The sequence below is a fragment of the Varroa jacobsoni genome, unplaced genomic scaffold (assembly GCF_002532875.2).
Source record: "Varroa jacobsoni isolate VJ856 unplaced genomic scaffold, vjacob_1.0 scaffold_266, whole genome shotgun sequence".
In the NCBI taxonomy this organism is placed as follows: domain Eukaryota; kingdom Metazoa; phylum Arthropoda; class Arachnida; order Mesostigmata; family Varroidae; genus Varroa; species Varroa jacobsoni.
In genome coordinates, this window is record NW_019213168.1 from 175,709 (window position 1) to 203,432 (window position 27,724).

Consider the following 27,724-nt stretch of genomic DNA (forward strand, 5'->3'; position numbering starts at 1 on the left):
TATGAGTACTGATAATTTTCTCACTTTTTGTGGTTTGCATTATGACTAATTGGTAGTACTATGCTGAACGATTCACTTTTAGCTTTAATCATAAAAACAGAAAAAGACGAAAAAATTCACCTACCACCTCCTTACCTCGTCTCGAGTAGAAGACCCATTACCGAAATGAGTCCACCCCAGGATGAATGTACGAGCTGAATGCACAGTTCCTGATTCGCAGTGGCTTCCTCTTCGGTCGTAGGGCTTTTCTTTTGGTATTTGTGAATTAGTTTAGTGATCGATGTGATCATCTCGATAATGGAAACGTAACCGATCGAAAGACAGTAGCCCTCAGGAACAACGGAGGGTTCGACTTTATCTAGCATTTCCGCGCTGCAGACAAATAGATAAAGAAAAACTTATTAAACAAGCCAAGTTCTTCTTTAGAACTAAGCAGACAACCGCATTCACATGTCAGTTGTAAATCAAGAATTATTCCAGACACAGCTTACCAGCACTTCAGGATTAGAAAAATCTAAATGATAATTGATTCTGTTTGAAAATACTTGACGGACAGCTCTTATACTCACCGAGGTCTAGAAAAAAACATGAATATGACGAATTAGCTGGCGGATCCACATCTAAACTCCCATAACTACCGTAACTTAATATGGTACAGCCTACAGTGATCATAGAAAATAGAAAACGCTAATTCATTTTCCTGCGGAACACAACGCAAAAATATACGTTTCAGAGCACACCCTCTTAAACAGCTACTCATGGCATCTACATGTACGCGTACTCGCTAACTTTTGTCAACTAAATTAATTAGATAATTATCATTAAACGCTGGTCCTTGTGCCTACACTTACAACAACGGTTTGAGTGGACCCTGGGTAACTTTGTGAAGAAGAGGCATAGCGCGGCCTTTGTAGTTGAATACTGGCTGAGGCGTCTGAATTGGCTGACCGGGCTGCGCCGGATTAAGTTGCGTCGGTATCTGATCTTGCAAGAATAACGACTCAACACAAACACACAGTGAATTGATGATTTCCTGGAGAATTTTTGATGAGTGTGCTTTCATATCATAGTGTATGCAAAAACATCGGAGTAGGTCCGGCTGTGAGCACATCTTGTACATAACTTCGAGCGCAAGCGCCCTCTGCCATTCCACCTTTTCCGGATCGAGAAATTTCGTGATCAAACTGAGGAAGATTTCACATTCGGTGACCAGACACGAATAGAATCTCGCAATTAGCACAGAGACGATACGAATCAATCGCATGCAAATAGCGAAGAACGGTTTCTCTTGGCTAACCCCCGGTGTTGGCTGGGGCGCACGAAACTTCGTATTAGGTGAAAACAGCTTTATGACAAGAGGACATACGCGCTCTTTTAGCAGAAAGGTGAACTCTGGATGTGTGATAAAAATCTGGTAAAATTCGGCGAGTATGTCCTCGATCAGTTCGAGACCGAAGCTTCGCGTCATTTCCTGAAGGCCAAGAAGCCATGTGGGTTGCTCCGCGTTCACCATGAAAGTGAGGTCCTGAAACAATAAATAGGCATCAGCAGACGGTCGCGCCAGTGACGGTGGGGCTGCATGTGTTCCTGTCTTAAGTTCGTCTACACATTGGTAGGCCTTTGTCAAATCGGTGCGCTCCTTAAGATGATCCCTGGCCCTCTCAAAGACGCAGTTAACACATTGTCGTATGGTGGCGCTAGCTGTATTGTTTGTGGTCAAATTTTTCGTGAAATGGAGACGGAACGAGATGACGAGCGCTTTGGCGAGCACATGGTCCTGCACGGAGTCCGTTGTCACCAGGAGCTGGGTGATCGTTTGTAGTATCTTGACCTCTTCCAAACCTGTCTCCATCAGATTCCACAGGCAGTTGACAATATTTGAAGCGGCCAACTGCAATCAAATGTGTTAGGCACCAATGATAATCTAACAAGTAGCACTAGATGGGTACCAATCAGCAATGTTATACATAGTTTGCAGAATTTGTTCAGAAACTCAAATCTCGGACACTTTGACGCCTTCTACCTATAATAGAACAATGACGGTGTCGATTTATAACAAAAAAAAATGCTGCAACCCCGCCGCGCTACGTACATTGTTAACTGCTTTTATGTTAATCATTCGCTGAATGGCGTTTAGCGATATCTGGACGATTTTCGGATGTTTACTCTCACATCCCGCGAAGAACGGTTCCAGAATCTCTGGGGAATCAGAACGTAGAGCTAACACTAACTGTTCGTGTTTTGTGGCCGCGTTACGAAGCTTTACGATGCCGGATTCTGCCGCCTGAAGCATTCGGATCAGTAAACTTAATTAGTTTTAGCTGAACAACAGCCACGTATAATAGCTTGGTGCAGGCAATAGACGGCTGGAAAAATAGTCTTTAAAATAAACTGAATAACGCTTACATTGTTTAATGTATACCTTGTTTTGGGCCTTATTTGTCTTTCGACCTTATGCATAATAAAACTGAGTAGCATTAATTTTCCTCTAGTATCTATTTGCTTACCTCCTTGACGGCCGGAAACTTTCTTTTGGCTTCATTGGACAACTGTCGGAGATCAGATTGTAGATTGTCCAACAACTTCTTGTCAGTTGCGTTCATCGCAGATCGGCTACCCATTTTTTATCGGTCTGATAACAAATCGCTTCGATTTCTAATATCTCGTTATAACTGATAATGCACAACCGCACAGACCTCTTTGCCGCTGGCTTTCAACGGGCCAAAAATGACAAACTCGTACCCGCCCGTCTCGATCTCACACTACAACGGCAGATTATGAACTGTAACAGTTTTGCACTCCTATGCTCAATACCTTCACTATTTCAAAGCGGCACGCGTAAATAGCCCTGGCGACGTCTCTAGTTTCTTTTTGTCGCTGCTGTTCCCTTCCGTTACGACAACTTCGTCGTGAAACGACAGCTGTACAATAAGCACGGTTATAGCGGATAGGCAGACGTGCACACGTATACAAATCTAAACATCTGCAGTGTGCGCACAAGCGACTCGTACACATACAGGAAACTCTAGTAGCAAATAATAGTCATTTGCATTGCTTGATACCGCGGACGCCCCAAGTGATTTTCCTCTGTCGCTGTTTGTTTTCGACACGCAGAAGTCCGGTTTTCTGGCAACGCTTAGTTCGAGTTGTCGCGAATGGTCTCACGTAATCGTGGTGGGAGGGACCCGCTGGAATCACTGTCTCTAGTGAAATTCTCTACCTGAGAAGACTTGCGCTCCCTGAGAGCTTTCGTGGTGTAACTCTGTAATTGAGTTGCAGCGAGTAACAGAATGTTGATGGCTACTGTCTCCTTCTCTCGATTAGCAGATACCATCCTTACGTTTCCTTACGTTTCCTTGTCCATCCTACTTAAAAAAACGAACCCACCTCTACCTCACACGAAAATTCTGCAAGTTTCCACTATTTAGGAACTAAGGAGGACAGTTGTGGCGTGCCGTTGATATGAACTAGTAAATTAAAAACGAAAAGTCTTTGAAAGGAATTGTTCGTATCGTAAGTGGTTAAGCTACCCAACATGATTTTGAAGACCAAGCCGACATGTATATTTCATCAGGTCGCTGAGCTTAAATATATTTTTTTCTTTTAAGATTTTTTTGTTATTTCATAAAAATGGCGTGTGCCACATTTATTTACGTTGTACAATACAGTTTTTTCGGCAATAAGCATGCCCGATTTATTTAAGAAATCCGGCGGTAAATTCCACTTTTACATATTAATAAATACCCCACAGTACCCGTAGGGGTCGCCGGTAAAAATAACCATTGGCTGGTTGGTGATCAATGCAGGCTAGTATTTTCGTTAGTGCTCAACTTCTAATTCGTCGATTGTAGCTTTGTATTAATATCTACATTCTACAGTCTTAAAACAGATAAAGCTAATATACTAGGCTACGTAAAAAAAAAGTCCTCTGCTCCGTGTCACTAATTGTCCAAGCCTCCTTTTCCAACAGGAATAATAGTTCGTAATAGTAACACCGGCTGTGATAGTAACTGCTGCGTAGTTAAGCCACGTGCAATTGAGCGTAAGTGCACGGACGCACACACTGCTCAATAGTAAATATTCTCAATGCAGTTGAATATTTTGGGTATAAACAGGGCCAACGATAAAAGAACGTCCTAGAAACGTCAACAGATGCAGTCGTTAATAGCGATCAGGTCACATACATATTTACGAAAAAGTCTTCTTCGGAGCAACGACAAGAAAAAGAAACTCCGAAAAAGAAAAAACGGATTCTGTCACTTTTTAGATTATAATAATTAGCCTCGTTTTATAAAAAAGTACTTGTCATCTAGTGTTGAACGGTCTGGATCAGTTCTAATGGAAAATGGTGGTGCGGGTACATGTTGCTATGACCGGACCTACAGCAGCAAATGTTCATAGAACATGTAGAACTGGAAGGCAGGGAAGTAGAGGTTCAGCCCTGGTAGGCTTCTCAACTTACCCGAAAGGAGGTAACTACAAGTCCCTGCTATCTTACGTTTGTATCATAGCATCAAGTCCGTGTCAGTGTTACTCTTCATAGCTCTAAATTCGTTTATTTGCGTGATTACACCCTATGAGATGTTGTTGGAGCCGTGTGGTTTATCTAGTTTATTTAACCCTGCTGCACGGTACGTTCCCACCAGTCGGCCGAGCTACAGCCAATCTTTGATTTCGTCAGTTTGTTTACCGAACTTTAACTTATAGTTCAGATATTTAACTAAAGCGACAAATTTAGAACTACGACCCTAGCCAAAAATATAGGGGGATGAAACAGACGTGTTACATGCATCGACTTTGGGCGGAAGACTCGAGAGCACAGACGCATTCGCGTGCACGAATTTTTGAAACCCATTCAACTAAAACCAGTGCCGGTGCCGTTGCCATGTAACGAAATCGCTCAGCCGGTTCAAGTTTCACCAGTCGATAAATAAATTACGTGCGCCAGACAAAGAGACAGACTGGAAGATGCTAAAAATAATGCTTCACAGATATCACCATTGTCCAACCGTTCTTTCAGACATTACCACTTGAGCTACAGCTGCCGCTTCAATCTTACTGGTATTATATCTCTTTGTTGAAACGGTACCACATTGGCTAGTTGGTACGACTGGTAGGTTTCCGGTGAATGAACGGATTACCCCCTCTCGGTGGTCAAACCAACTACCCGGATCAAACGCGAGGAACTGGTCTGCGGCTGTGTTTCGTATGGCCACTTGATTTACTACTATTAGTAGCACAAAGAGCAAATAATTGAAATCCCAATACAGCAAAACAGTTGCTCTTCTTAGCCCCAGTCGTTTGGCCCTAGTACCCCCAGAACTCACCAGAACGAGCCAGAGTTACGGCTGTGACCACCCGGCATTGTTGATAGGTCCGTCGCGCAGGTCAGGCTTATTCGAACACAGGACAATGACAGCACTTATTGATGGAGCACGCTGAATAATCGCAGCAGTCGCTAGTCATTCATTTAACGTCTAGCTGTGCTATTGATATTAGCTTTATTATTGATTCCTTCGAAAGCATCGAGACACCAAAGTGCATAAGCGACACTTCACGTTGGCTACGACCAGAATCACTACCATTGCTGATACTGTCGTAGCTGCAAGTGACTGACTAGTAGAATCGGCTGCCTTCGGTTTTTGCACTGGCTTCTTTTTTTTGCTTGCTCGTTAGCTCTTGTTATTATTATTATTATTACTATACAATCGTTGTGATTATTATAGATGAGCAGCTATTCAGCAAATTCGGTTAGCTGTTACCCACTGCTAACCGCTGATTTCTAAACCCACTCAAAACACACGACTAGCCCACTCTTGTGTATTCTGGGCTGTATCCTCGAACACTGCTATTGACTGCTGCTGCTGAACGTATACTGCACGCAGTAGCCACTGATCGAAGTAGGAGTTTCAGTGGCAGAATGCTTTACTACTTGCTCCTTACGAAAATCTACGGAGCAGCAGAAATCAGCCTGGCCGCCCGCTTTGCACAATCCCTGTTGCGGCCTACTGCCGCTGTCGTGTAGGCCGTCGTGTCTACAGGGATAACTCAGATCGACCAACAGCAGCAGAATGATACAGTTCTGATTAATGGAAACCGAACACAACGATAACGTAACGCACAGCTTAACAGCTTCTCATCTGGACGGTACTGGGGTCTGTGATAATGATAGTGGGGCCAATGGCTTCTTTGTCGTCAACGTCTCAAAACATGAGCATTAACTGCAGCCAGCAAAAGCGGGCAGAAGGTAGCTATATCTTATAAAGGTTTCACCTTTTCTAATAAATAGCAGAACTATCGTATGCGACAAAAAACACGTAATAATGGATCTATGGCAACATTTGTATCTAAGTAACGGTAATAATACGTTTTGCACCACAGAATTTAACGAAATTGTTAAGTCTTGTTTCTTCGGCGGTCCAAAGCACAGCACTTACGCTCGTAAAACAAAAAAATGTTCAGTAATCAACTCGATTCGTTCCTCTATTCCGAAGCCGTCAATGTCACATGCTAATCATATTCGTTCAGCCGACATCTACAAACAAAACAGAGATACACCTGTTCAATAGCTTTGTTTCGGCCCTGGCCTCCGTAAGAAACGTACTACTATTCGCAGAGTAACAAACTGCGTTTTGGATCTACCGCAGAGAGAAGTTCAAATTTACCGCGCCCTCCGCCCGTGTATCATATGCGACCCAAAACACGCAGCAGGGCTCATCATCGACATTTTTCGATCGGCCTCACTCACTCGCACCAGACGGCACATCGGAAAAGCACAGGGACGGCCCGTTTTTACCCTCGGCGACTCAGCCGTTGGCTCCTCACTCCAGGAACATCGCCTTCGTTCCATCGTTCTTTGAGTCATTCATTTAGATTGCGTTTCTGCAACGATTGACTGTTTCAAACAATGAGTTAATGGCTTTATAGTATCAACTAAGTGAGTATATGACGAGAACTGACAATCGGCACATTCAGGTGGTGTTGGATCTTGTTTATTCGTCGTCGCGTGGGTCGCAGCGATCCATCTAGTACGGGAAGAGGGTATCCAATGTGTGGTGGAATCAGTTACTAATCCGTGCGTAGCGACATTCTATAGACCATCGCCATAATACTTAGTGTTGGCTATTGACGTCCACTAGGAAGTCATAGGGAGACAAAGCTGCGTCATATCGGTAAAAAAAATTAGTCCTACTCGACGGAAGGTGTCTACTACTAATCTGACGAGGCTTTGTAGGTAAGCAGATCAACAAATCTCTAGTGCACTTTTGCAGCGTCGAACTGTCACTCAGTTACGGATTGTTTATGTGTGTTATCTTTGGATGACTCTGAGAGAAGTTACTCTTGATGTTTTGAGTCAGAATGTTGGTGAAATTCTGTACGGGAATCAGTTTAAAACAACATTGTACCGAACAACATCCTTAGCAAAATCTTTGGTGATCTTCACAGTGGCCGAATCGATTGATTCATTTAGAGGCTGAACACAGCAGTAACATTATACAAGCAATGAGGTAAGCGTCGATAAACGCGAGACTCACCAGAGAATAGAACGTTATAGAAATATTAAAGCATACATTAACCTACTGTCAGTTGTGCGCCGGTCTTGGCCTTCCTGCGAACGAGTCAAGTGCCATAATATGCTTGGTCAATACTGGCCTTAACATGCATCCCAGCGGTGCTATTCCACACTATTTCATTGATTGCCGTAAAGGCTGCTGTGTTGTTGTCGGTTTCAAGGTCGATAGTGAGCGCGTGAGGATATCCTGATTATTGTCAACGACGTGACTTCACATAGGAGCAAAGTTTCGCATAACAAATGTGCGTTAATCATGAGTCATCTTTCGTGCATTACATAATCGTTGCAAAGAAGTATACTGTTCTATATTGTGCTATATATATTATTAGTATTACGGCCATTTTTATTAAAATGTTTATCGGTGTATTAACCCAATAGCATTACATTACCGTTGCTATAGCTTTTCGCGTACAATTTTTACAGTTTTACAGAGATAGCGTTAACCGTAAGCTGACTTAGACAGTAAAACGTAGGGGACATTGCGAAAACGGTAGCTAGGAGCGCAGCTGCTCATCTCACGAAAATACTGCAAGTAAGCTCTGGGGAATAAATATAACACTGGTATCACCTCTCAGCAAGCCTTGTGCTATTCTCACAGCTGACCTCAGATGCGTCCCACGCGTCGATTTACACGACGTTTAGACAAAACACTGCACAGGTGGCCTGACTGAGCGTTGAAAAACATACGTGTACCGTGTTCAGTTATCGAATAGTCATAGCTATCAAACATCACTGTAATGCATTGTTCATTTTTGAACAGTTCCCGAATCTTTGTATCCATGAGCGATCTCTGTATTTCAACTAATTTCGTGCTTATTGATACAATGAGCCATGCTGTTGCGCTGGTCCTAATGTGCAGTTACGGTATGCCTGGCGTGATTTACTTCGTTTAGGGCTCGTTCGACAGTTTAAGGCACAAACCCTCGTACCATTATATTTGAATAATTTGATAACGAACGGTTGCTTTTAACGGAATGGGAGTTGATTTTTGAGTTTGCTAGCCATAAAAAAAGTATGCTCTTTTGATGATATTTGTTTTGTGCGTTAAGCCAATTAGAACTCATGACCACATATATTTCTAGCTAACCCCAACAAACTCTTTTATGAAAAGTATGTATAGTACCAGTTACAATATGAAAAGATACTTCAAAATTGTCATTGGTGAGGACAGTTGCTACTGACCCTCGTGACATGGAAATATGAATCACCTAACAACAAGCTCATTCAGCCGAATATTCTATATGTTCAAGAAAACTATAGACAGGCGTTTTCTCGTACTAAGTCGTTGTGAGGCTGCCCAAGTGGCCACAATCGCAAGCTAGGTCACGCAACCAAGAGATATAAATAATGCCTTATCTTAAACTATATAACCGTTATTTGTGTAGCATGTCTGTTACATTTGTCGGATAAATTTCGGGCACCATTTAAGCAATCCTGTAGACATTTAAAAATCACCAAAAACTGCTGTTATCATTAATTGTCAGTTCCTAAATATGTTTAACGTCCAGTCAGCTTTATGTAAGCTAACAACTCTGTACAGATGGATTCCTAAAATCCATAGGACTAACGGCACACATACAGTCAAAAGTAAGACTTAGATTACGCAGTGAGCTGTAAGAATTCCGACGTACTTTCGGTGCAAAGATGATTGCAAAGGTTACGGTGTTATGACTGTCGCATGACAAGTTGACAATATATAAAGAGCTATTATGCTTTTTTTATACGGTAAATTAAAAAAAAGATTTTTCACTGCATGTTGACCACAAAAGGCATTATTGATTTGAAGGGATCATTGATAATTGAAGGTGTTAAGAGCCAAAGATTTATTCGTACTCAGGGTTGCTTTACTCGATTAACTCTGCTATAGTTTATCTACGGATTAGAGCGCCATACGAATTTGTTAAAGGCTAGATTTAACAAATTGCTGGAGGATTGAGCAGTTCTAGAAAAGACATTAATTTTATTCAACTGTGATTACGAGATAAATGTGCTCGTTCCAACAGCGAGGGAAAATATCTGAAGCGTAACTCAGGTCAAGCACTATCAAATTTGCTTTGCAACGCGAGTCAGATCTAAAATTTTGTTTTACTTTGAAATACTTCGGACTAGCTAGGTGCTTGCTTTATTCTTGTGATTAACGAAAAGATTCGTGCTGTATAAAACAGCAATATTAATTGCCAATCAAGGAATTTATTTAAGGAAAAAAAATTAGGTAGGTATTATTTCGTTATCAGGTTGTGATTGTCATTTTGGTACTCGGACTATTCAGACATAAAATCAGTGACCAATAGGAGATTGGCAAATAGTCTTTCTCTGTTCATTATAGGTAGAAAAATCAGCGCGTAAGCCGTGAAATGCCACCTCATGAATTGTGCCATACAGCCGATATCTCCTGCACGAAAACAGTTGTCCAATTAAAAGAAGATGGAGCATCATCTTTCTTTACGGGTAGTCTCTTACTCTATCGCCTTGCAATTAACGTGAGGTTAAATAAATATGAATTTGAATATTTTTCATAAATAAAGAATCCCAAATTAGCGTTCTATATGCGCAGTTCTGTACGCTGAAAAAAGTTATATAACGTTTTCCTTTTATCAATAGGGCTCCCTATGTATACGTAGTCTGATAACACTAATCTGTTTTTAAGAAACTGTTACGGGGGTTATTTAGAACGTGGATGCTGATAATTTTCGTACTAAGGCAAAATCATGTTTAGTTATTAGGTTGGGCATAAACAGGCTTAAGTTATTCTTAACGGAGATTTTTTTTTGTATAACGGAAACTACTAGTAGTTCACGGGTATATATGGCTCCTGAAAGGTTCAACATAGTGAGTCAGTAGGCAGCATGTCTACAACAACGCTCCATTTCGTATTGGAATTTGACATGTACTAAACAGCGATGTTTAGGCCCTAGCTTGTTTCTCATTTCGGCCTGACGTTGAATGAGCTTGCCTACTCTAATTTTAAGTACTACAAAATTTACTATATGTATATACATAATACAATACGTTTTCTATTCTAATTTCGCTCTCTTACACGAGCCTTCTTATTTTGTTACCGATAATAGTAAATTATGGCTTTGTATCCTAAGTGAGTCAATGCTGGAGAAACATGAAGGACAAAACGCCATTGTTATGATTCAATGGACGTTAAGGTGTATGAATTACCGTTTTGAGTCGACTAAAATATAAGCCTCCTCAAATTATTTGAGAACATTCTTCATAGGTGATCTACCGCTGTCAAATATATTGGATAGAGATTAGTGACAATGTGGCTAAAAATATTTCATAATATATCTAAGCCTGTGCATAGCTTGGAATTTGAAAATAAGCCTGTTTTAGTCCCTTCTAAGGGTTTTCGTTCTTCAAAAAAGGAACCTGAGTAATACGCTTCTTCTTTTTAAATAATTTTCGTTTTGTGTTTTTTTTTTGATTGCAGGGCTGTTTCCTCTTTAAACGTCTTATATTTAGTGTAAGATCTTTGCGTTGCCTTATACGAAAATGTCGCTGCTTGCGAGATTCTTCGGAGGTGGTAAATCGTCCGACGCCAAATCCCTGTCACCCGCTGAGGCAATCCAACGCCTTCGCGATGTCGAGGAGATGCTTGAAAAGAAACAGCAGTACCTCGAGACAAAAGTTACAGCAGAGCTTGAAATCGCCAAGAAAAATGGCAGTAAAAACAAACGAGGTAAGAAAATTTATTCAGATAAGCCGACCTGAGCTCTAATAATTTGTCTTTTGGCAAGAAAAAGAAACCAAGCTTCTTGAACCTAATAATAAATGTAAAACATTTAGAAACAACCTACATGCATCGTTGAAAAACGATTACCGAGGATAATTATAATATAAATTATAGTAATTAGACTAAATATTTCCTTGTCGCAACTCTGTTTCCATTCTATCGTATTCGTTGGAAGTGGCTCTGGCGGCTCTCAAGCGAAAAAAACGCTTTGAAAACCAATTGAAACAGATTGACGGCACGTTGACGACGATCGAGTTCCAGCGAGAAGCTCTTGAGAATGCCAACACGAACACCTCGGTACTCCAGGTCATGGGAGATGCTGCCAAAGCACTGAAACGTGCACACGCTGACATGTATGTAGGGAACCTTGCTCTGGTGGCTTTAGGAGAATCATCGATTCTCTCTTTATATAAAAACACGAAGTACGAGAGCATGCTTTTTATAGTTTTCCTGTTGAGACCGTTCCCCCTAAAGTTACAGTTTTTACATCTAAGGACTGTAGCTTCAGTGTTGTTGTTGCCACAAATCAAGATTGATTATGAAAATGAAGAAGACAAGCTGAATTTCCCTAATTGAATACTTAAAGCAGAATGGTAAATTGGTAAAAAATAACGGAGCTTCGATCGATTACAGCTTCCTATAAAAAGCAATAAACTTTTTTGTACATAATTTTGAAATTTTTGCTAGGGCTTTGCGACGTTTTCTCGGCAACTAAAGACGTTTTTTCTTTTTTATCGCTCTCTCCCTTTTCCTTCTCCCCTTTTCCAGTAACTTCTAATTTAAATACTGCCTGGTGTAAACATCTTTAAAGCGGCTGAAAACCGTTTCTTCTTTGAAATTCAATGTTCTTAATGGCTGCTACGTATATATGATTGTATTTCCTCTAATTACCCTTACAGGGATGTGGACAAAGTGCACGAGTTGATGGACGACGTACAGGAGCAGCAGGAGATAGCCAACGAGATCTCGGAGGCCATCTCAAACCCGGTTGGCTTTGGCACCGATGTGGACGAGCAGGAGCTACTGGACGAACTGGACGCGCTTGAACAGGAAGACATTGAAAAAGACCTACTCAATATCCAAACTCCGCCCGTGGCTAACGACCTTCCGTCAGTCCCAGTGCACACGCCCGCCGCTGCTGCCAAGACCAAGGAGAAGAAGCAAGAGGATGACGATTTGGCGGAACTCGCCCAATGGGCGTCATAGATACATAGGTGATAGGATAAAAAAAAATAAACAAAAAATCCCACAACGTAAAGAAAGTAAAGTTATCAATGAAAAACGAATCTAGCCTGCGATTACTGGACAGCCTCTTCCTCAGCGTGTGTTAACCTGGCAAGTGTAGACTTTCGAAGGGGAAGTCTAAGGTCGAGTATTTTATGAGATGCTTTTGATCCACCTACACACATACACACACGTACAAACAAAATCAGATGGGAGTCTCTGCTACTACGCTTTTTTCTTATGAGAAACTACACGTGTATCCAGATACCAGAGTAGGAATCGCCAGGGCTTGCAGTGCTTTGGCTAGTATAAGGCAACACGTGAAACGATCAGAAAATGTATGCTATGCTGGAAAATTTGTGGCCAAACGGCACCAACGTGCGTTGGCGAGCAAAAAATAACAGAAGACGATGACCAATAGACATGTATCAAGTGCTTTTGAAAACCCATCTAAGACCTTGTCGACAGACCTCCAAAAGAATCGTAAATCGAAATCTCCTTGTCGCATACACATAGTTTCCAGCATTTCTGATATGAAAAAATTAAGAGCTTTCGGCCCTGGTTGCTGCCATAGAAACAGACGTGAATATGAAGACACGCAAAAGCCATGTGTGTCCATATCTATAGTGTTCGGTCATGGCGGGAGAAAAATGCGAAAAAGCTGGAAGGCAAGGGTGTGAGCTAACAGCTGTCGATATGGATGCGATTGTTGAATCTGTTAGGTAATCTATTAACAACAATACAGCAACAACACGAACAATAACAATGCTGACAAAACAGTAATAGAGAGCACGTGAATAATAATTAAATGTATAAAGCTTTCAAAATGTGTGATGATATTTTGTTTGACTGCATAACGGATCGTTTTAAATTCGTAATTTAATTACGAGAAGATCATTGATACAGTAGAATAGGGGAATATCTTCAAAATTGTATTCAAGAAATTTTAAACATATGATTAGTTGAGGCTTTGAGTAAATGCATTCCAATATTCATCAACATTATTTGACAGAATTGGTATCCGCCAGCGAGTCGATAGACTGATATAGGTACCATGAATTACTGGTTCGTTATTCTTTAATATAAAAGTGGTATTAATTTATGCAGTACATCGTAATGATAACGATAGAATAACTGTGGAGTTATATTAATAAAGGATGTCTTCGATGAGCAGCAGTCTTCGACTCGTAAGTCCAACTATAGACGTTGGGACGTTGATGCGTTAGGCGAAACCTCACTTTATCGGAAAGCTGGCTGGAAAGTAGTAGTAAACTATCGTCAGGGTAATTTAGTTTTTCACTTGATAGGGGCTTGGAAAAAAAGCCGTATACGAAAATTTGACTCAATTTGAGTAATGCAAGTCTTCAACGTATCCAACAATTAGGTAAGACTCCTTTAATGGTTTTCTGCTTTATTACAACGTAATGTTTAATATATGGGCAAACAAAAGTTTTAAAAATTATTTGCTTGTGTTTCTATCTTCCTCAATTGATTTAATTGAATGGATTGATTTTATTTAGGCGTAAAGCAGAGAACTTTGATAGTTGCTGGCATCATCATTTGAGTGTAGAAACAAAATGGAAAAAGATCCAATTTTATGCCGTACGTTTGGCCTGTTTGAGGTGGTTGGTTCATTTTCCATTCTACTTAAAAAATAATATTTTTTAACGCGTGCTAGAACATCGTTACAGAACGTACTTACGTAACTCGTTTAAGTTTCTACTTTTACATAAAATGTACGAGATTTTATTAATAAAAAGAAAACTACTCTCAGTCCGGACAGCAGAACCGGGCAGATATTATAACAGCTGCTTCGTTTCTAGTATATTTCTCTGTCAAATTATTTGCAAAGCAAAGAATTTAATTGATTTTGATTAAAGCAATCCATGGGTGAGAAGAACGGCGTACCAGGTCATCAGTATTACGTAAGTTGGAGCGGATTAATCAACCCGTTGTATTAGCTGGACAATATCAAGTTTAAATAAAAGGCTGCAAAATATACCTAACAAGCGTTCAAATGCCACTAGCACCATAATTTCGCAATGGTCTACAGCGAAAGCCTGTAAACGTTTGCCTACTTGCTTCTGCTGCCTTTATTTTATTAATTACATTCGCAGTCATTTTCGATTAAAGCCGATTTTTTTCATCTTTTTGTTTAGTTTTTCTCTGTTAGCGGCTCTTGCGAAATGCAAACTAAGTATATCACAAGCCTAATTTATCGCAAAAAGAGTTGTAAAGGAACCAATGACAATCTTAGCCTCTCGCTTACAAGACACGCCCATGAAGACTTGAGTGTTGACAGCACTCAGCGTATAACCGAGCTCGACTAACTATAGCCTGTCACTGGCATTACAGGAAATTCTTTCTATATTGACTCATACAATATTCGCGCTCTTTTCAAAAACCCCAATTATATTCTGTCGCTTGACAACGAAGATTGAGGTGTTCTGCTCTGTGTAAATCTTCTGAACTCTGAAAAGGTTCGGGATGAAACCGATAATTTTGCCTTTTCCTTTGCACAGTATGACATAATAAGTGGCAAAAATTTGCATTTGTACCAAGAACGTCCAACAGCCTCTGAGTATCCTTCACGTAAAACTAGATTCGCACCGACGATGACCCAAAAACGCGTTACCTGATTCACATGTTTCATTTAGAATTCGTTGTCGAAATGGGCTTCCAACATGTCAAAGTACTTCGAATTCACTCCTGCATGCAACAACAAGCGTGACCCAAGGAAATATCTCTTGAGAGAGAAACTCCGCCCCGGACAGGTTCTTCAATCACCTTCTAAAAATGTTAAAGCACATTTTTAAAAAGTTTAGTGTGTACGCATTCATTGTTATTGAACATTTGTAAGTTATTGATAGAATAGTAATTAAAATATTCAATGAACTGCGAAGTCAGTGTCTCTGTCTCATAATCGATCTGGATTACTGGTAACCTACAGATCTCTCTTCCGCCGAATTTAACAGTAAAAAACTTATGAACTACGTTGCCGCTACATAAACGCTTTCACTAAATGGGTACTTTCACCACACACCAATGAAACATTTAAGTAACTTCGTTTGTATTTGAAGTTTGTTGGAAAAGGCACTGTTTCTGAATAATATGTCTGTTTAAGGAAACAGAAACTTTATCTATACTGTAAACGTTTTAATACACGTGATGCGCGATTGTTATATTTTTCGTGCTTTTCCCAAAATGGTTTTGTTCTATTTTAGAGGTAAATTTATAGAAACGTAAAAAAAACCTACGTGATTTTATCTTTCGATTTTTGTTGCGAAATTGTTAGTTAGCTTTACAACTGATTTACGTCGATAGTTCAAACGTCAGTTTTAACGTAGTAATGAATTTGTCTAAAAAAGGTCTCAAAGAGTTGGTGATTTAAGATCTATTATATTTATGAGCGTCGAAAATACTCATTATCATATAGCGCCAACGAGTCAGCCTCTGAAATTTGGTTTGCTTCAACTTGCTGAAAGAAGCCAAATAAATTTATTGAATACCTATGGCAGATTCTATAAGATAATTGCTAATAAAATTCCTCCAGCCGTTAATTTTGGGAACTAGACTGTGCGCGAAATAGACAAATTATGTATTTTAAATGAGATAGATGCAAAGGAACAGCAGAGATTGGTACCATGAATAGGCAGCGAGCAAATATTTACTTAATCGCTAGTTTGTTGTAGAAATGGTAGAGTACTATGATATTACTTGACGTTATAAAATTAGGATCAGGTAATGCTAATGAAATGAGAATCAAATAGTCATGATAGGTCTATCAGATGCCTTTTGTGTGTGAAGTACTAATCCCTTCGAAATTGAGTTGGCTATCTGAGCGCTAATGCTGGACTTCTGTGCGTCTATAATTCAATGCATCATCTTTGTTTTTCTTTACCCAACTGAATTATTACCGTTGATATGAGAGGAAGCAGCGCTAGATTCTCTGAAGAAACTCTTCGCTTTTATTCAATATATTATTTTATTATTATCATTATTATTATTATCACTAATTAAATAATTATGAATAAATACTTATTAAATGAGATACGACTCGTGAGTCAAACTCCATGTTGTCGATGCTGTTTATAAGGCGTTCTATTTCGTTATCAGGCTATACGAGTGAGACCATCAAAACCATATTGTGATTAGCGGCAAATGTTTTGCTGTCTTTCATTGCCTTTATCACAATTGTCCTTCTGGTTTCCATTTGGATGTGGTCGCTAGGGCGTCGTAGTGTGATCCTTTCGAGAGATCAGCTCCTGCATGAGGACCTTGACGCCAGCCCAAGTTTCCTCTCCCGTAGGAATAATGTGCGAGGTTGGCAAAACGAAGCCGTAACGGCCATCGTCACGAAGTTCGATTGTGTACGAATAAGGGATCATTGCAACTCCATAAGCCCAATCGTCTGAACCACCTGAGGCCGCGTATAAGAGGTTGGTCGATGACCCAACTTTGTAACGGGTACCATGCACCTTTGTCAAAGCCTTAGTAGCTTTTTCGGCCAGTTCGATCATGCGGTTATAATTCGGAGGTAGAGCGTTCGTGTATCCCCAAGGTGTCATCCACAACTGCGAATAAGCGTGAAACGTAAGGTAAGCGAGCATATCCTGACGGCGAATGTAGATGAAGTCTGAAAGGGCCCGAGTTTCCGGCTCAGAGAAGGCGCTTGGCCCGGCATAAGTGTCCATGGCACAATTCGTTGATGCTCCAGCAGTTCCCCATTGGAAACGGAAGTTACGGTTCGGGTCTACGCCGACACAGCCGCCGAAGCGACCGAGGAAACCGTTGAACGAGAAGTCACGACGTACTGAGCGCGTCTTACGCCACATACGGTTCTATTAAATGGGTGGCATAACATTAATTATTAGCTAATCGCTTAGGTCAGTTTTTTTTAGTATCACGAAACTCTCCTAAACGTTCCCATAAGACTTCCCTTCTTTCTATTTATTAGCGTCGGGTCAAATGTACCAAATATGGCAACGCTATTTCGAAGGATAAAAATTGCTTCTAAATGACGTTTTGCACTCACTATTTATACAAGAGGCGCAGTACGGTTTTTACGATGGATGCTGCATGTCATGATGTCAAAAGCATACTCCGTTTTACCACTTACCGTCGTACGTGAATATTCATAGCCGTCAGGATTAACCACTGGCATAGCGTAAATCGAAAAATTGTCAAGAATATCCGTCACGTTGGTATCGACCTTGTAACCTTTGAGTAGCTCCTCAACGATGTACATTACTGTTGGCGGCCCAATCCATTCCCGCGCATGCATGCCAGAGTCAAGCCAAATGCTTTTTTTGAGGATGTTGCTCGCCGTTGTAATCTGCCAGGGAGACCAGCACAGACATATGACAGGCTTTACTTACACTTAGACATTTCGAGCCATTGTCTTATCGGTGTCAGTCAAAACAGGCGGACTTATGAAAACGAATAATAATTGTACAAACCTATAATAACAGATTGGGAAACAAATATAGACCTTCTATCTATCTCACCTCAAGAACGTGAAGATCACGTTTTTCTGACGACAGTCCAATCTTGTGCTTCTTCACGAGAAGACCCTTGTCTTTTGAGTTGTATTTATAGACGAGCTGGTCAAGGTATTTCCCCATCTCGCCATAACTTCGATAATCGAGAAAGAAATTGTGCTGGTTTCGATCTGTCGGGTCCTCAGGACTTGCGCTTTGTGAGGTCACGTTGCGAATCTCCTGCTCGAGATCTTCAATGAGTACAGCCGAGCTGATATTTCGCCTTTCGATTTCTTTGTTGAACCTTGCCTTGTTTGATGGTGAAACATTGATATCAACATACTGGCCCAACTCGGATGCGTGCTTCCAGAAGTCGTATGGCGTATCCTGTTCGTTTTCAAGTGAGGCAATGTACTGCAGTTGACTTGGCTCCTGTGGAAGCAACCGATAGACGGTGTACCCATCGAAATGAACCTGCCCTCCAAGAACTGCTTCCTCACGCACCACTTCTTCGATAGGCACATCGACGTTAGGCGAGATAGCACTCTCTGGGGTGGGCACATCCTTGGCGACAACCGCGATGGTTCCGATGGCAACAACCAACGTGAATAGCAGCATACGCCGCATGTTGTTTTTACGTCTCAGCGCCGCGTTTCAAATGGCGACTGCGGTGGTTTCGCCGGCGAACTGCGCTTTTAACGCGACCGACCCGGGTACCGAGTTCCGTGCCCCACCGGGTAGTAAGCGCTCAGCTGCTGCTGCAGCTGATGCCTGACTGAGGGAGCGAGAAAATAGAAAAAAACAACACTGCTGGCTTGCGCCAGTCATAGTCGAAGCGTTTTCCCGAAGCACCATCACGAGAAAGCGAAATCGAGCCGTACCGATAACAGCAGTAACAACGGCGATGGCGACAGCAGCAACAGTAACAGTCATGCGGGCCCAGCGCCAGTCATTCTGAATGAGACGAGCTGAGCCGAGTCGGGCCAAAAGTCGGACCCCATTTAACAGCTGTCGTTGGCCTGCCGCCTGAAAAGGTGGACAGGCGCCCCGCGGCTCCCAAGCCCACGACGTTGAACAGTCGTTAGGGCCTGCAAAACCAACGAGCAGTGGTAGCCATATTAAAAGCCAAGCGTTCTACTCCCCGTTGTACCTAGCTTCCCTTATCTCTTTTTTCCACCCACTTTCGCTTATTTCATTTCTGTATTCGTCACTACGACCATCCAGAAAGATGGTGGAACTATACGGGACACCAGAAGTGTGTCTTCTCTTGCGGCGGCAGCCGCAGCAGGAGACAAACAGCAAATAAGGACGATACCGGCCTTTAGCCGTTGCCAGGTGCTAGCGTTGGTGGTACCGTTACCGTTGCAGGAGTCATCGTTATTATCGCAGGAAGTAGCTGCACGCACTCGCAATCCGATGAGCGCTACTTCACGCTTCCTCACGAGATACAAAAGAACCGCTGTCATTTTCGACGGCAAGAGGAGGGACCATACGGCTGCGGAAAGCGGGGGCACCGACCCCAGCGCCGGCTCAACAATCGCGCTATGTTCACCGCCTCGAATAATAGACACAGTGGCGCATACGGATAGATCGCATATCATTATCCTGGAACGACAACGAGAGAAAGAAGCAAGTCATCGAAAAAAATGGCGGGCGGTAGAAGTGGTCTGCTGGTGTGATTTAATTGTTGCGTTCATTGCCTCAGCACGGAACCAGATGAGTTGCAGGTCCTGCCACTGCCGATGTCTACGACAACGAATAACCAAGTGTTAGCTCGTTGGATAGCTATCATAGTAAACAAGCAACAGCTCGAAGAAGAACGAAATCTATATCTACAGGGGTCATCAAGAAAAGCGGTGAGCGATTATCAAACGATGCTTTCAAGCCACTGCCGGCCACTACAATAGCTTCGTCTGCTGCTGGTAGAAACCTATTCCTCTTGTACAGCTTGAGCGAAGAAAATTGTGCACTATATATAGAATATATATCTATGAACTTTATCTTGGTCTCACTCTCCGATTTTCCGTCTTCTACTATATCTTCTTCTGTTTCGATAGGAATGCACGTCAAGCCTCCGTTTTTAGCAGCGAGCCATGGAATAAGCGATGACCGGGAAGCATGGAAAACCGGCCAACGTAGAAAGCTGTCCAAAGGAAACCCAAACAGTCTGCAATTTCCTGGACAATACAATATATTGGTGGGTACTATAACATCTTGAATCGCTGAATTACGAGCTCGAAGCAGAGCGCGTCGTCCGTCCCCTGCCACTGCTGCTGCTGCTGCTTTTAAAAAAACATTTGGTCAGAATCGACGACTAGCATTTATTACAGAGCCAGAATCAGCATCTACTGAGCAGCGAAGACATCAATCTATCTAACGCGAAAGGTTTTCCGATTTCGGAGATCGGTAAAGGAAGCACTAACTTGCATTATCAAGAAGATTGGACAAAAACGGCGACAACAATGCCAGTTTGGCGGTGCAAACATATTTGATATATATGGCATACCGGGCTTGAGGACCAAACCGAGACGAGCTCTAGATCGTTCCTGTCGATGACAAACATACTCCCACGTATTGTGCATCCTGTACCGATATAATAATCACTGTAATAACCCGCGTGGAAGACGTAAATAGTTTTGAAAGGGGAAATTTTCTAGTGGGAAGAAAATATTGTTTACATGGCAATACATTAATAAGACACACAAAACGCTTTACAGACGATACGTTTAATACAAACAGGTCAGACAATAAATCATTACATGTATTTTGCACGGTGTAAATCGAACAACTATTTGCAAATAAAGCATAATGGTAAGTCTACAGTTTGCGCAGAACGCATATTTTTAAATAGATCTTTTTGGTGCCGCGGGTACCACCACGTTTTTAATTTTAGAAGCTGAACTGAAAACAAATGATGCAATTAACAGGCCAAATATTGGCAGGCAGAATAATCAATATATTTTGCTGAAAAAACCCACGTATAAATTCCTTCATAAGTAACTTCCCGCCTTTCAACTTCCAAAAAAAGTGGTCTTATTTATTTTTTAACAAGAAACCCTCTGTGTGTACAAGCACCACCTGCATAGCTGACTGATTATGTTATTGTATATTTTTTATGAACCTAGTTATCGTTCTGTGAAGTGTCGTTTTAGGACTCCAGTAAAAAGTCTAAATAAGCTGAAGACCAAATACAGCGTATGCGAAATATGATGCGACATCGCACATCAGAAATGCCAGCTTTTTGTTAGACGTAGAGAAACGGTGCACCTTCTCAGTAAAGTTCTTCGGCGAAAAGTTAACAGATAAGCCTTAGAGTTAACCAAGCACAATACTATGCTGATAAGGCCTCTAATATAGCCTTGAATAGCAACCCGCTATATTTAATGCATTATATTGTATCTCGCTTGATCTTAATAAATGTGTCTTTCGTTCAATTTATACTGGTTTCACTGCCATCCTGTATATTCTGTAGTTAGCAGACTCGTCAAAATCTTAATACAACGTAATGCGGGCTACGGCTGATATGTTTCAGTTGATGTCCTGCGCTTCGCGGCGCTGTTTTTGCGTTTATTTTGAAATTTGAAATTTTTTCTAATAAACCAAATCAATTTTGGGTATGCTTATGTCATCCGTCGTTGTTTCCTTCCTGTAACTGCCTCACTTGCCATTTTCGGTTGTGATAGTTACGCCGTCAACAAATTAATTATATATATATGGGTGCTGTTGGCTTTCCGGTGCTCCCGTTAAGCCGATTTCAAAATAGCCGTTTCTGTTGTTTGCCGGTGGCACCGCTGCTGCTTCAGCTGTGGTTTGCCGTTATTTTTTCTCTGTTGGAGTCAGAGCTTATCAGTATTCACTGCGTCATGTATGCGAGTATACACGTGTGTATTTAGAAGCTGAAGTGTAAAATAGTCTTTGCGGGTATTCTGCTGCCCGATGCCGGAAGGCACCGTCGACGAACGGGCAAAGCCGGGTCAAAATCACCTTTCATATATGTTTAATTTCCGTTAAATGGTAAGTAACTACCTAGCTGCCACAAACGTTCCCGGTACGGTCGCTGCTTTTACCACTGCCGCCCGCGTCACACCGAGGAACGAGGGAATAAATAAGAAACTTTATGGATGTATCTGCTAAAAATAGAGAGAATCATCGAAGAAAGCGATGCTAACCAGTGGCTAACGGACGCCGAAGCGAACATCATTGCCGGCATCATCAGAGTCACGATTATCACCATGAAAAGTTGTCAGTTAACGTGTCGAACGTACGTTGTGCGGGGCTGCGAGATCTGAAGTGCGATCATCACCAGCGCTGTTTTTATTGCTGTCCACAAGCAAAAGTTTTTCTGCCGCCGCCACTGCTGTCGCCGTACAGGAAGCGCGGCTCATAAAGAGGAACCAATGATAGATTCGAACGATGTGAAAGCGAATGCTCGAACTGTGCGTCTGCCTTGTGTTCGAAAAACTATGAATATCAAACAACGTTGCGTGTTTGTATTTGTTTGTGAGCCTGTTTGTTTATATAAAGAACCATTCAAATGTTTGGCAGAGTAATAAAAGTACCAGCAAGTAAATGGCTGGATAAGGAGTATTTGTATAATGTTAGTAGCTTTTCGTGGTGCCGGCAATCAACAGCTGACGTTGTAATTGGCGTCGCCGTCAAGTTCTTTCGTCGTTCGTCTTCAAAAGCATTTCATTATAATATAAGTGAAATAATTTTTAGCGAGAGAAGGATCCGGATGACGATACCTGTTTATTGTTTTCGTTAGACGTACCGGGTGTTGGTTACTTTTAGTTAGACGGAGCGTATTTATTTCTAGCTTATTTGCTTCAATGTTTTTATTGTATATCGTCCAATGTCTGCAATAAGCTAGCTACTCGAATGGGTATTGTGCACAAACTATTGATCATCATGACTATCATTTGACATATTGTCAAGCCATATATATATATAGACATGGTAACAGCAGGAAATATCATTGATTTTGCTGCGCCTTGTTCATGGCTCTTTCCGCTGCATTAAAAAGTTTTTTTCGTACTCCGTTGTGCGTAGCTGGCTATATGCGACATGTGATCCAGTTCATATATATATATAGGCAGTCATAAACCTGAAAAACGTCCTCTTGCGTGTGTGTAGTTCTCATAGTGCGCAAAACACATTATGTACTTTTCGAGGCACGCACGTTTACATGCGTGCCTCGAAGGTGCTTCATAAAAACCGCTGCTCTGCTCCGCTCCGCTATCTGCACGTTCAGCTTGAAGAGCCTACAACTTGGATTCGATGATTAGATGCTAGCACGCATTATCCTTGGTCTCCTAACTTGAAAGTTATTAAAGGATGTGCAGTCTTTAAGGTTCGTGATGATGCACGGTCAGTTTAAGGTGAGCTTACACATCGCTTGAGGACGCCGGCCGAGAGGCACCTCTGTAGAGCTACAACTACAAGACGCACGCAAGTAGGTAAGCTATCCCGTCTGCATAGTGTGGAATGTATTTGTTGCTAATCTATTCATTTTGTCGACACCGATGTCCTAGTCATACTATGCACAAGATGCTAGCAACACAGCAAGAAACTTCACTCGTTAATGAGTGTATGTAGATAAATTCGATAGCAGGCGGTATCTGTAGTGGCTATTGTTTCAATGTATAGTATCGTGATATTATTTGGGCTATTATTAATAGCCGATGCTCGTTAGAACGCTGACTAACCCACTTACTGCACGTTTATATCTTTAGCTTAGTCTGTAATATTCTAATTCCAGCAATCAACCAAAACATGGCGATTGTGTGTTATCAATGACATGGCGAGTATCGAAGGCTAAAAAATATCTAAAGGCTGTTCGCGTACGTAATGTCGCGCCTGCAAATACATCTGTTTCGATTTTTCATCTATTTCAGTAATTAGTTCATTGATCAATGAATTTATGTGCTCCTTTGTTCAGCCAAAAATTGCTCACAATGAGGGAAATTATCAACGTTCACATTGGCCAGGCTGGCGTTCAGATGGGGGCCTCTTGCTGGGAGCTATACTGCCTTGAACACAATATCAACATTGACGGTACGCTCAATGAAGGCGGTGATCCGACTCCAAGGGATTCAAGCTTTGACACCTTCTTCTCGGCTACCAACGACGGGCAATATGTACCACGAGCGCTTTTCGTGGATCTCGAACCAACGGTCATAGACGAGGTCAAAACTGGAAAGTTCAGGTGGGCAAAGTTCGCTTTATTTATTCTAAAGATATGTGTGTGTATGTGCGTGTGTCTGTGATTACGTATTGGGCTGAAAAAAAGTTTCCATCGGAGCTGACGGATAACGCTGATGTCGGGTCGGCTGATCGTACTTAGCTGAAATTTCTCCATTAGGTGTTTTGCCTGTCGAGCATGGCCTTGTGGTGTTCATGAGGCTTTTATTGTTAGAAGAAATGATTCATGCGTCCAGTCGTGGAGCTCGAGAAGATCTTTACTGGACATTGTTTACTTCACTGTTTTCGTGTTGGAATCCTTTATAAAGTCAAAGGCGAATGTGCACTAAACGTTACCTATTGCCAGCTTTGACATAATCATTTCAAAACCGGAAAGTTCTATCTGGATGACAAGCCACGCTCCGGACGGTTATAAAGAGCGAACGATATCGAATCATTTACAGGACAAAGCCTCTTTTCTTCGCGATATATATTAGCTATCAGAAACATGGGCAAAATTCAATGAAGGACACCATTTCCACTTGTTAAAAAATTGCAATAAAATTAAATAAGGGGAACTTTCTTTTCAACCCAGTGCATATCTGTGTCAAATGATGCAACATATCCTAATTTAGCAATTATAGTAATGGACAAGTTAATTTTATCATTATTATCCTTCATGGTAATTGATATTTAAATCTTAGGAACTGCTCTGTTCTAGATAACATGTGAATTAGCTGTCGTATCGAAGTCTAACTTTGGAGCAAGTAAAGCCAATAATCTTGGTATTCTATTTTCTGTATTTATTCTGCTTGGCAGATCTCTATTCCACCCTGAGATGCTGATTACTGGCAAAGAAGATGCGGCTAACAATTATGCGAGAGGGCACTACACAGTAGGTAAAGAAGTCATCCAGCCAACATTGGACAGGATGCACAAGATGGCTGATCAGTGCGATGGCCTTCAGGGATTCCTTATCTTTCATTCATTCGGAGGTGGGACCGGTTCGGGTTTTACGTCTCTCCTCATGGAGGGTATAGTACAGGACTTCGGCAAAAAATGTCGGTTGAGCTTTACAATCTATCCAGCCCCGCAGGTGTGTACTGCTGTTGTCGAACCATACAATTCGGTCTTGACAACACATGCTACCCTCGAACACGCCGACTGCGTCTTCATGATGGACAATGAGGCCATCTATCAGATCTGCCGTCGGAACCTTGGAGTCGAGCGACCGGCGTACCAGAATCTCAACCGTCTGATCAGTCAGGCCGTTTCGGCGATTACCGCTTCTCTACGTTTCTCCGGAGCGCTGAATGTTGATCTTAACGAGTTCCAAACTAATTTAGTTCCATACCCGCGAATCCATTTTCCCCTCGTCACTTACGCTCCGATCATTTCTGCTGAGAAGGCTCACCACGAGCAGCATAACGTACTCGAGATCACCAATACCTGCTTCGAGCCGGCCAATCAGCTGGTCGTTTGTGATCCCCGGAGCGGCAAGTATATGGCGTGCTGCCTCTTATACCGCGGCGATGTTGTACCGAAAGATGTGAACGCAGCGATTGCAGCCATCAAACAGAAGCGTACAATACAGTTCGTTGACTGGTGCCCAACCGGCTTTAAGGTTGGTATTAACTATAAGCCGCCAGCGGTAATTCCTACAGGCGATCTTGCCAAGGTACCGCGCGCCGTCACGATGTTGTCGAATACGACTGCCATTGCCGAAGCCTGGACTCGTCTGAACCACAAGTACGACTTAATGTACCAGAAGAGGGCGTTCGTCCACTGGTATGTTGGCGAAGGCATGGAGGAGGGTGAGTTCTCTGAAGCTCGCGAGGACTTGGCCGCTTTGGAGCGCGATTACGAAGAAATCGGCTCCGATTCGAATGTACCAGGCAATGACGAGGAAGCTGAATTTTAGAACGACTATTCGGTGGATAAATGTAAAAAGTCAGAACAAGATCAAACAGAGATGTACTGAGATAAACTATATGAATGGCAGATAGGCCAAGAGCACATGTCTAATAATGCTAACGTATATATATAAAATTTTTTATATCTAATATTTGTCTGAAGTACAAGCTTGTAAACCTCTCGACGAGTGGTGCTCTCATAGCTTGCGACCGTTTTTATCATTTCCATAGTCATAGCAGATTGTAATATGTATATGTAGCTAGCTTAGGCACTGTAGCCGATCACTATACAGCGACGTACATTTTATAACAGATGGTCATTAATGCTATATATTCCAGAACCGAGTTTAGACCTATAAACTGTTTCCTTTCTACCTGTGCGGCAACCAAAGTTTGACATCCTTTCAGTTCAATTGTTTGTTTTATTCGAAACATTCGTTGTATTTGCTATAAGATATGGGGACCCAGATTGTTGTGATGAATAGATGATCGGAATAATATTTTACCCACTATATCTTTGTTAATGATATTCTGTATTCAGGTATAGAAACTTGTTTGATTTATAAGATCTTCAAAATATTTATTAATAAAATAAATAAAAACACATACAGAAAAGTAAAAAAATATACAGACTTTTATGCGCTACGCTTTTTCTTGTTACCATAACTGTATTAATAGAGTGGCATGATAAACAAACGTGAAAGTTACTAAGTCTAATAGTGGTAACTGATACATAATTGTTAGCCTAATTATGCTAACTAAAAATTGGGCCACCGCCTTGAGAGGTATAAAGGTACAATATTGTTCCAGCTTTAGTCTGATCGTTCAAATCTGCTACCATTTCAGAAGTGGTCATTTAAAGTTTCGATTTCGAGAATGTACATACAAATTATATGTACATATAACGTCTTTTCATAGAGAACCTGGCCTCCATAAGAGTCTATGAGAAATTTACTGACCTTAAAATGAGAAATGACAGCAAATCCGTCTTAGTAACATAAGCTTTTGCTTCAGTTTGCTATAAAACTTTATCTCATTATTTATGTTTTGGAGATACCTGAATGCAATTAGAGACTAAACTATAATATATAATGGCAAAAAACGGAGAGACGGCAGCAATCACTTTCGGAAATGGCAGCAGCCAACCCCCACTTAAATGGTTAAAAGAAAAAATTGCCCGAAAACCAATTTGTGATATCTAGCTTCTACCTTGGCCAAATACAGAGTTATCAGTCAAAAAAGCAGATATTTTGTCTTGTGAATCTATGTGTTACTGCATATTATGAATCTCGATGGTAGGTAATCTGACGAAAAGTCTTGAGTTGGTCGCAGAGTGCGTCCAAATATCTAGAATCATCTTTGAGTATCCGTATTCACACTTCATCAGTGCTAGGCCACTGCGCCTATTATTGTATCCAAAAATAACCGTAGGTAAAAGAAAAGACATACGGTGAAGGACTGCGAATTAAATGTAACGCCTGAAGTTACACACCTCGTAAGCAAACCCCTCAAATATTCCTTTTTTATAATGCATAGAATCGAACCCGACTCGGCTTGTACTACTCTGGCAACACGTCATCCCTAAGTATTGCTTCATTAATATTCCCTATGT

The 27,724-nt window shown here is 41.5% G+C and overlaps 4 protein-coding genes across 14 annotated transcripts in view; 2 read left to right on the forward strand and 2 right to left on the reverse strand.

Moving 5' to 3' along the window:
* The window catches only part of mon2 (Mon2 homolog, regulator of endosome-to-Golgi trafficking), an 85,211-nt gene extending 78,924 nt beyond the window's left edge, over positions 1–6,287 (reverse strand). Inside the window, exons 1-5 of one of the 2 annotated variants that reach the window (XM_022830356.2) lie at positions 5,328–6,287; positions 2,508–3,262; positions 2,093–2,284; positions 852–1,891; positions 136–372 (exon numbers count right to left, since the gene is read on the reverse strand). In XM_022830356.2, the coding sequence (XP_022686091.1) occupies positions 136–372; positions 852–1,891; positions 2,093–2,284; positions 2,508–2,621 (1,583 nt within the window). In that variant the 5' untranslated portion in view covers positions 2,622–3,262; positions 5,328–6,287. The remainder of the gene's footprint in view (positions 1–135; positions 373–851; positions 1,892–2,092; positions 2,285–2,507; positions 3,263–5,327) is intronic. The other variant, XM_022830359.2, reaches the window with a different exon arrangement.
* Positions 6,288–6,741: 454 nt separating this feature from the next.
* shrb (charged multivesicular body protein shrub) lies at positions 6,742–13,715 on the forward strand. 5 transcript variants are annotated; one of them, XM_022830363.2, is made up of 5 exons: positions 6,742–7,234; positions 7,735–7,815; positions 11,013–11,261; positions 11,491–11,668; positions 12,215–13,715. In XM_022830363.2, exons 3-5 carry the CDS (start codon positions 11,075–11,077, stop codon positions 12,519–12,521), a joined length of 672 nt encoding a protein of 223 aa, XP_022686098.1. In that variant the 5' UTR covers positions 6,742–7,234; positions 7,735–7,815; positions 11,013–11,074; the 3' UTR covers positions 12,522–13,715. The 5 variants fall into 5 exon arrangements, with proteins under 5 accessions (XP_022686098.1, XP_022686097.1, XP_022686101.1 ...); XM_022830364.2 differs by lacking the exon at positions 6,742–7,234 and adding an exon at positions 7,258–7,508; XM_022830362.2 differs by lacking the exon at positions 7,735–7,815.
* Positions 13,716–16,484: 2,769 nt separating this feature from the next.
* On the reverse strand, positions 16,485–18,702 carry LOC111258811 (carboxypeptidase B). The gene is made up of 3 exons (XM_022830361.2): positions 18,047–18,702; positions 17,659–17,874; positions 16,485–17,380 (listed from the first exon to the last, which is right to left on the reverse strand). The coding sequence occupies exons 1-3, from the start codon at positions 18,644–18,646 to the stop codon at positions 16,766–16,768; spliced, it is 1,431 nt and encodes a 476-aa protein (XP_022686096.1). The 5' UTR covers positions 18,647–18,702; the 3' UTR covers positions 16,485–16,765.
* Positions 18,703–22,486: 3,784 nt separating this feature from the next.
* Positions 22,487–26,750, forward strand: LOC111258802 (tubulin alpha-1C chain). 6 transcript variants are annotated; one of them, XM_022830340.1, is made up of 4 exons: positions 22,487–22,505; positions 23,392–23,475; positions 23,914–24,224; positions 25,019–26,750. In XM_022830340.1, the coding sequence occupies exons 3-4, from the start codon at positions 23,932–23,934 to the stop codon at positions 26,118–26,120; spliced, it is 1,395 nt and encodes a 464-aa protein (XP_022686075.1). In that variant the 5' UTR covers positions 22,487–22,505; positions 23,392–23,475; positions 23,914–23,931; the 3' UTR covers positions 26,121–26,750. The 6 variants fall into 6 exon arrangements, with proteins under 6 accessions (XP_022686075.1, XP_022686078.1, XP_022686073.1 ...); XM_022830343.2 differs by lacking the exon at positions 22,487–22,505 and having other exon boundaries at positions 23,272–23,471; positions 23,958–24,224; XM_022830338.2 differs by lacking the exon at positions 22,487–22,505 and having other exon boundaries at positions 23,273–23,475.
* The last annotated feature ends 974 nt before the right edge of the window (positions 26,751–27,724 follow it).

What these genes read in the sequence shown, in the direction of transcription:
- shrb (XM_022830363.2), top strand. Translation starts at nt 11,075, where the DNA reads ATGTCGCTGCTTGCGAGATTCTTCGGAGGTGGTAAATCGTCCGACGCC. An exon ending in TGGCAGTAAAAACAAACGAG is followed by an intron (nt 11,262 to 11,490) that starts GTAAGAAAATTT and finishes ATTCGTTGGAAG; the next exon opens with TGGCTCTGGCGGCTCTCAAG. An exon ending in AAACGTGCACACGCTGACAT is followed by an intron (nt 11,669 to 12,214) that starts GTATGTAGGGAA and finishes TTACCCTTACAG; the next exon opens with GGATGTGGACAAAGTGCACG.
- LOC111258811 (XM_022830361.2), bottom strand. Translation starts at nt 18,646, where the DNA reads ATGCGGCGTATGCTGCTATTCACGTTGGTTGTTGCCATCGGAACCATC. An exon ending in GTGATCTTCACGTTCTTGAG is followed by an intron (nt 17,875 to 18,046) that starts GTGAGATAGATA and finishes TCTCCCTGGCAG; the next exon opens with ATTACAACGGCGAGCAACAT. An exon ending in ATGAATATTCACGTACGACG is followed by an intron (nt 17,381 to 17,658) that starts GTAAGTGGTAAA and finishes CCCATTTAATAG; the next exon opens with AACCGTATGTGGCGTAAGAC.
- LOC111258802 (XM_022830340.1), top strand. Translation starts at nt 23,932, where the DNA reads ATGAATTTATGTGCTCCTTTGTTCAGCCAAAAATTGCTCACAATGAGG. An exon ending in GTCAAAACTGGAAAGTTCAG is followed by an intron (nt 24,225 to 25,018) that starts GTGGGCAAAGTT and finishes TCTGCTTGGCAG; the next exon opens with ATCTCTATTCCACCCTGAGA.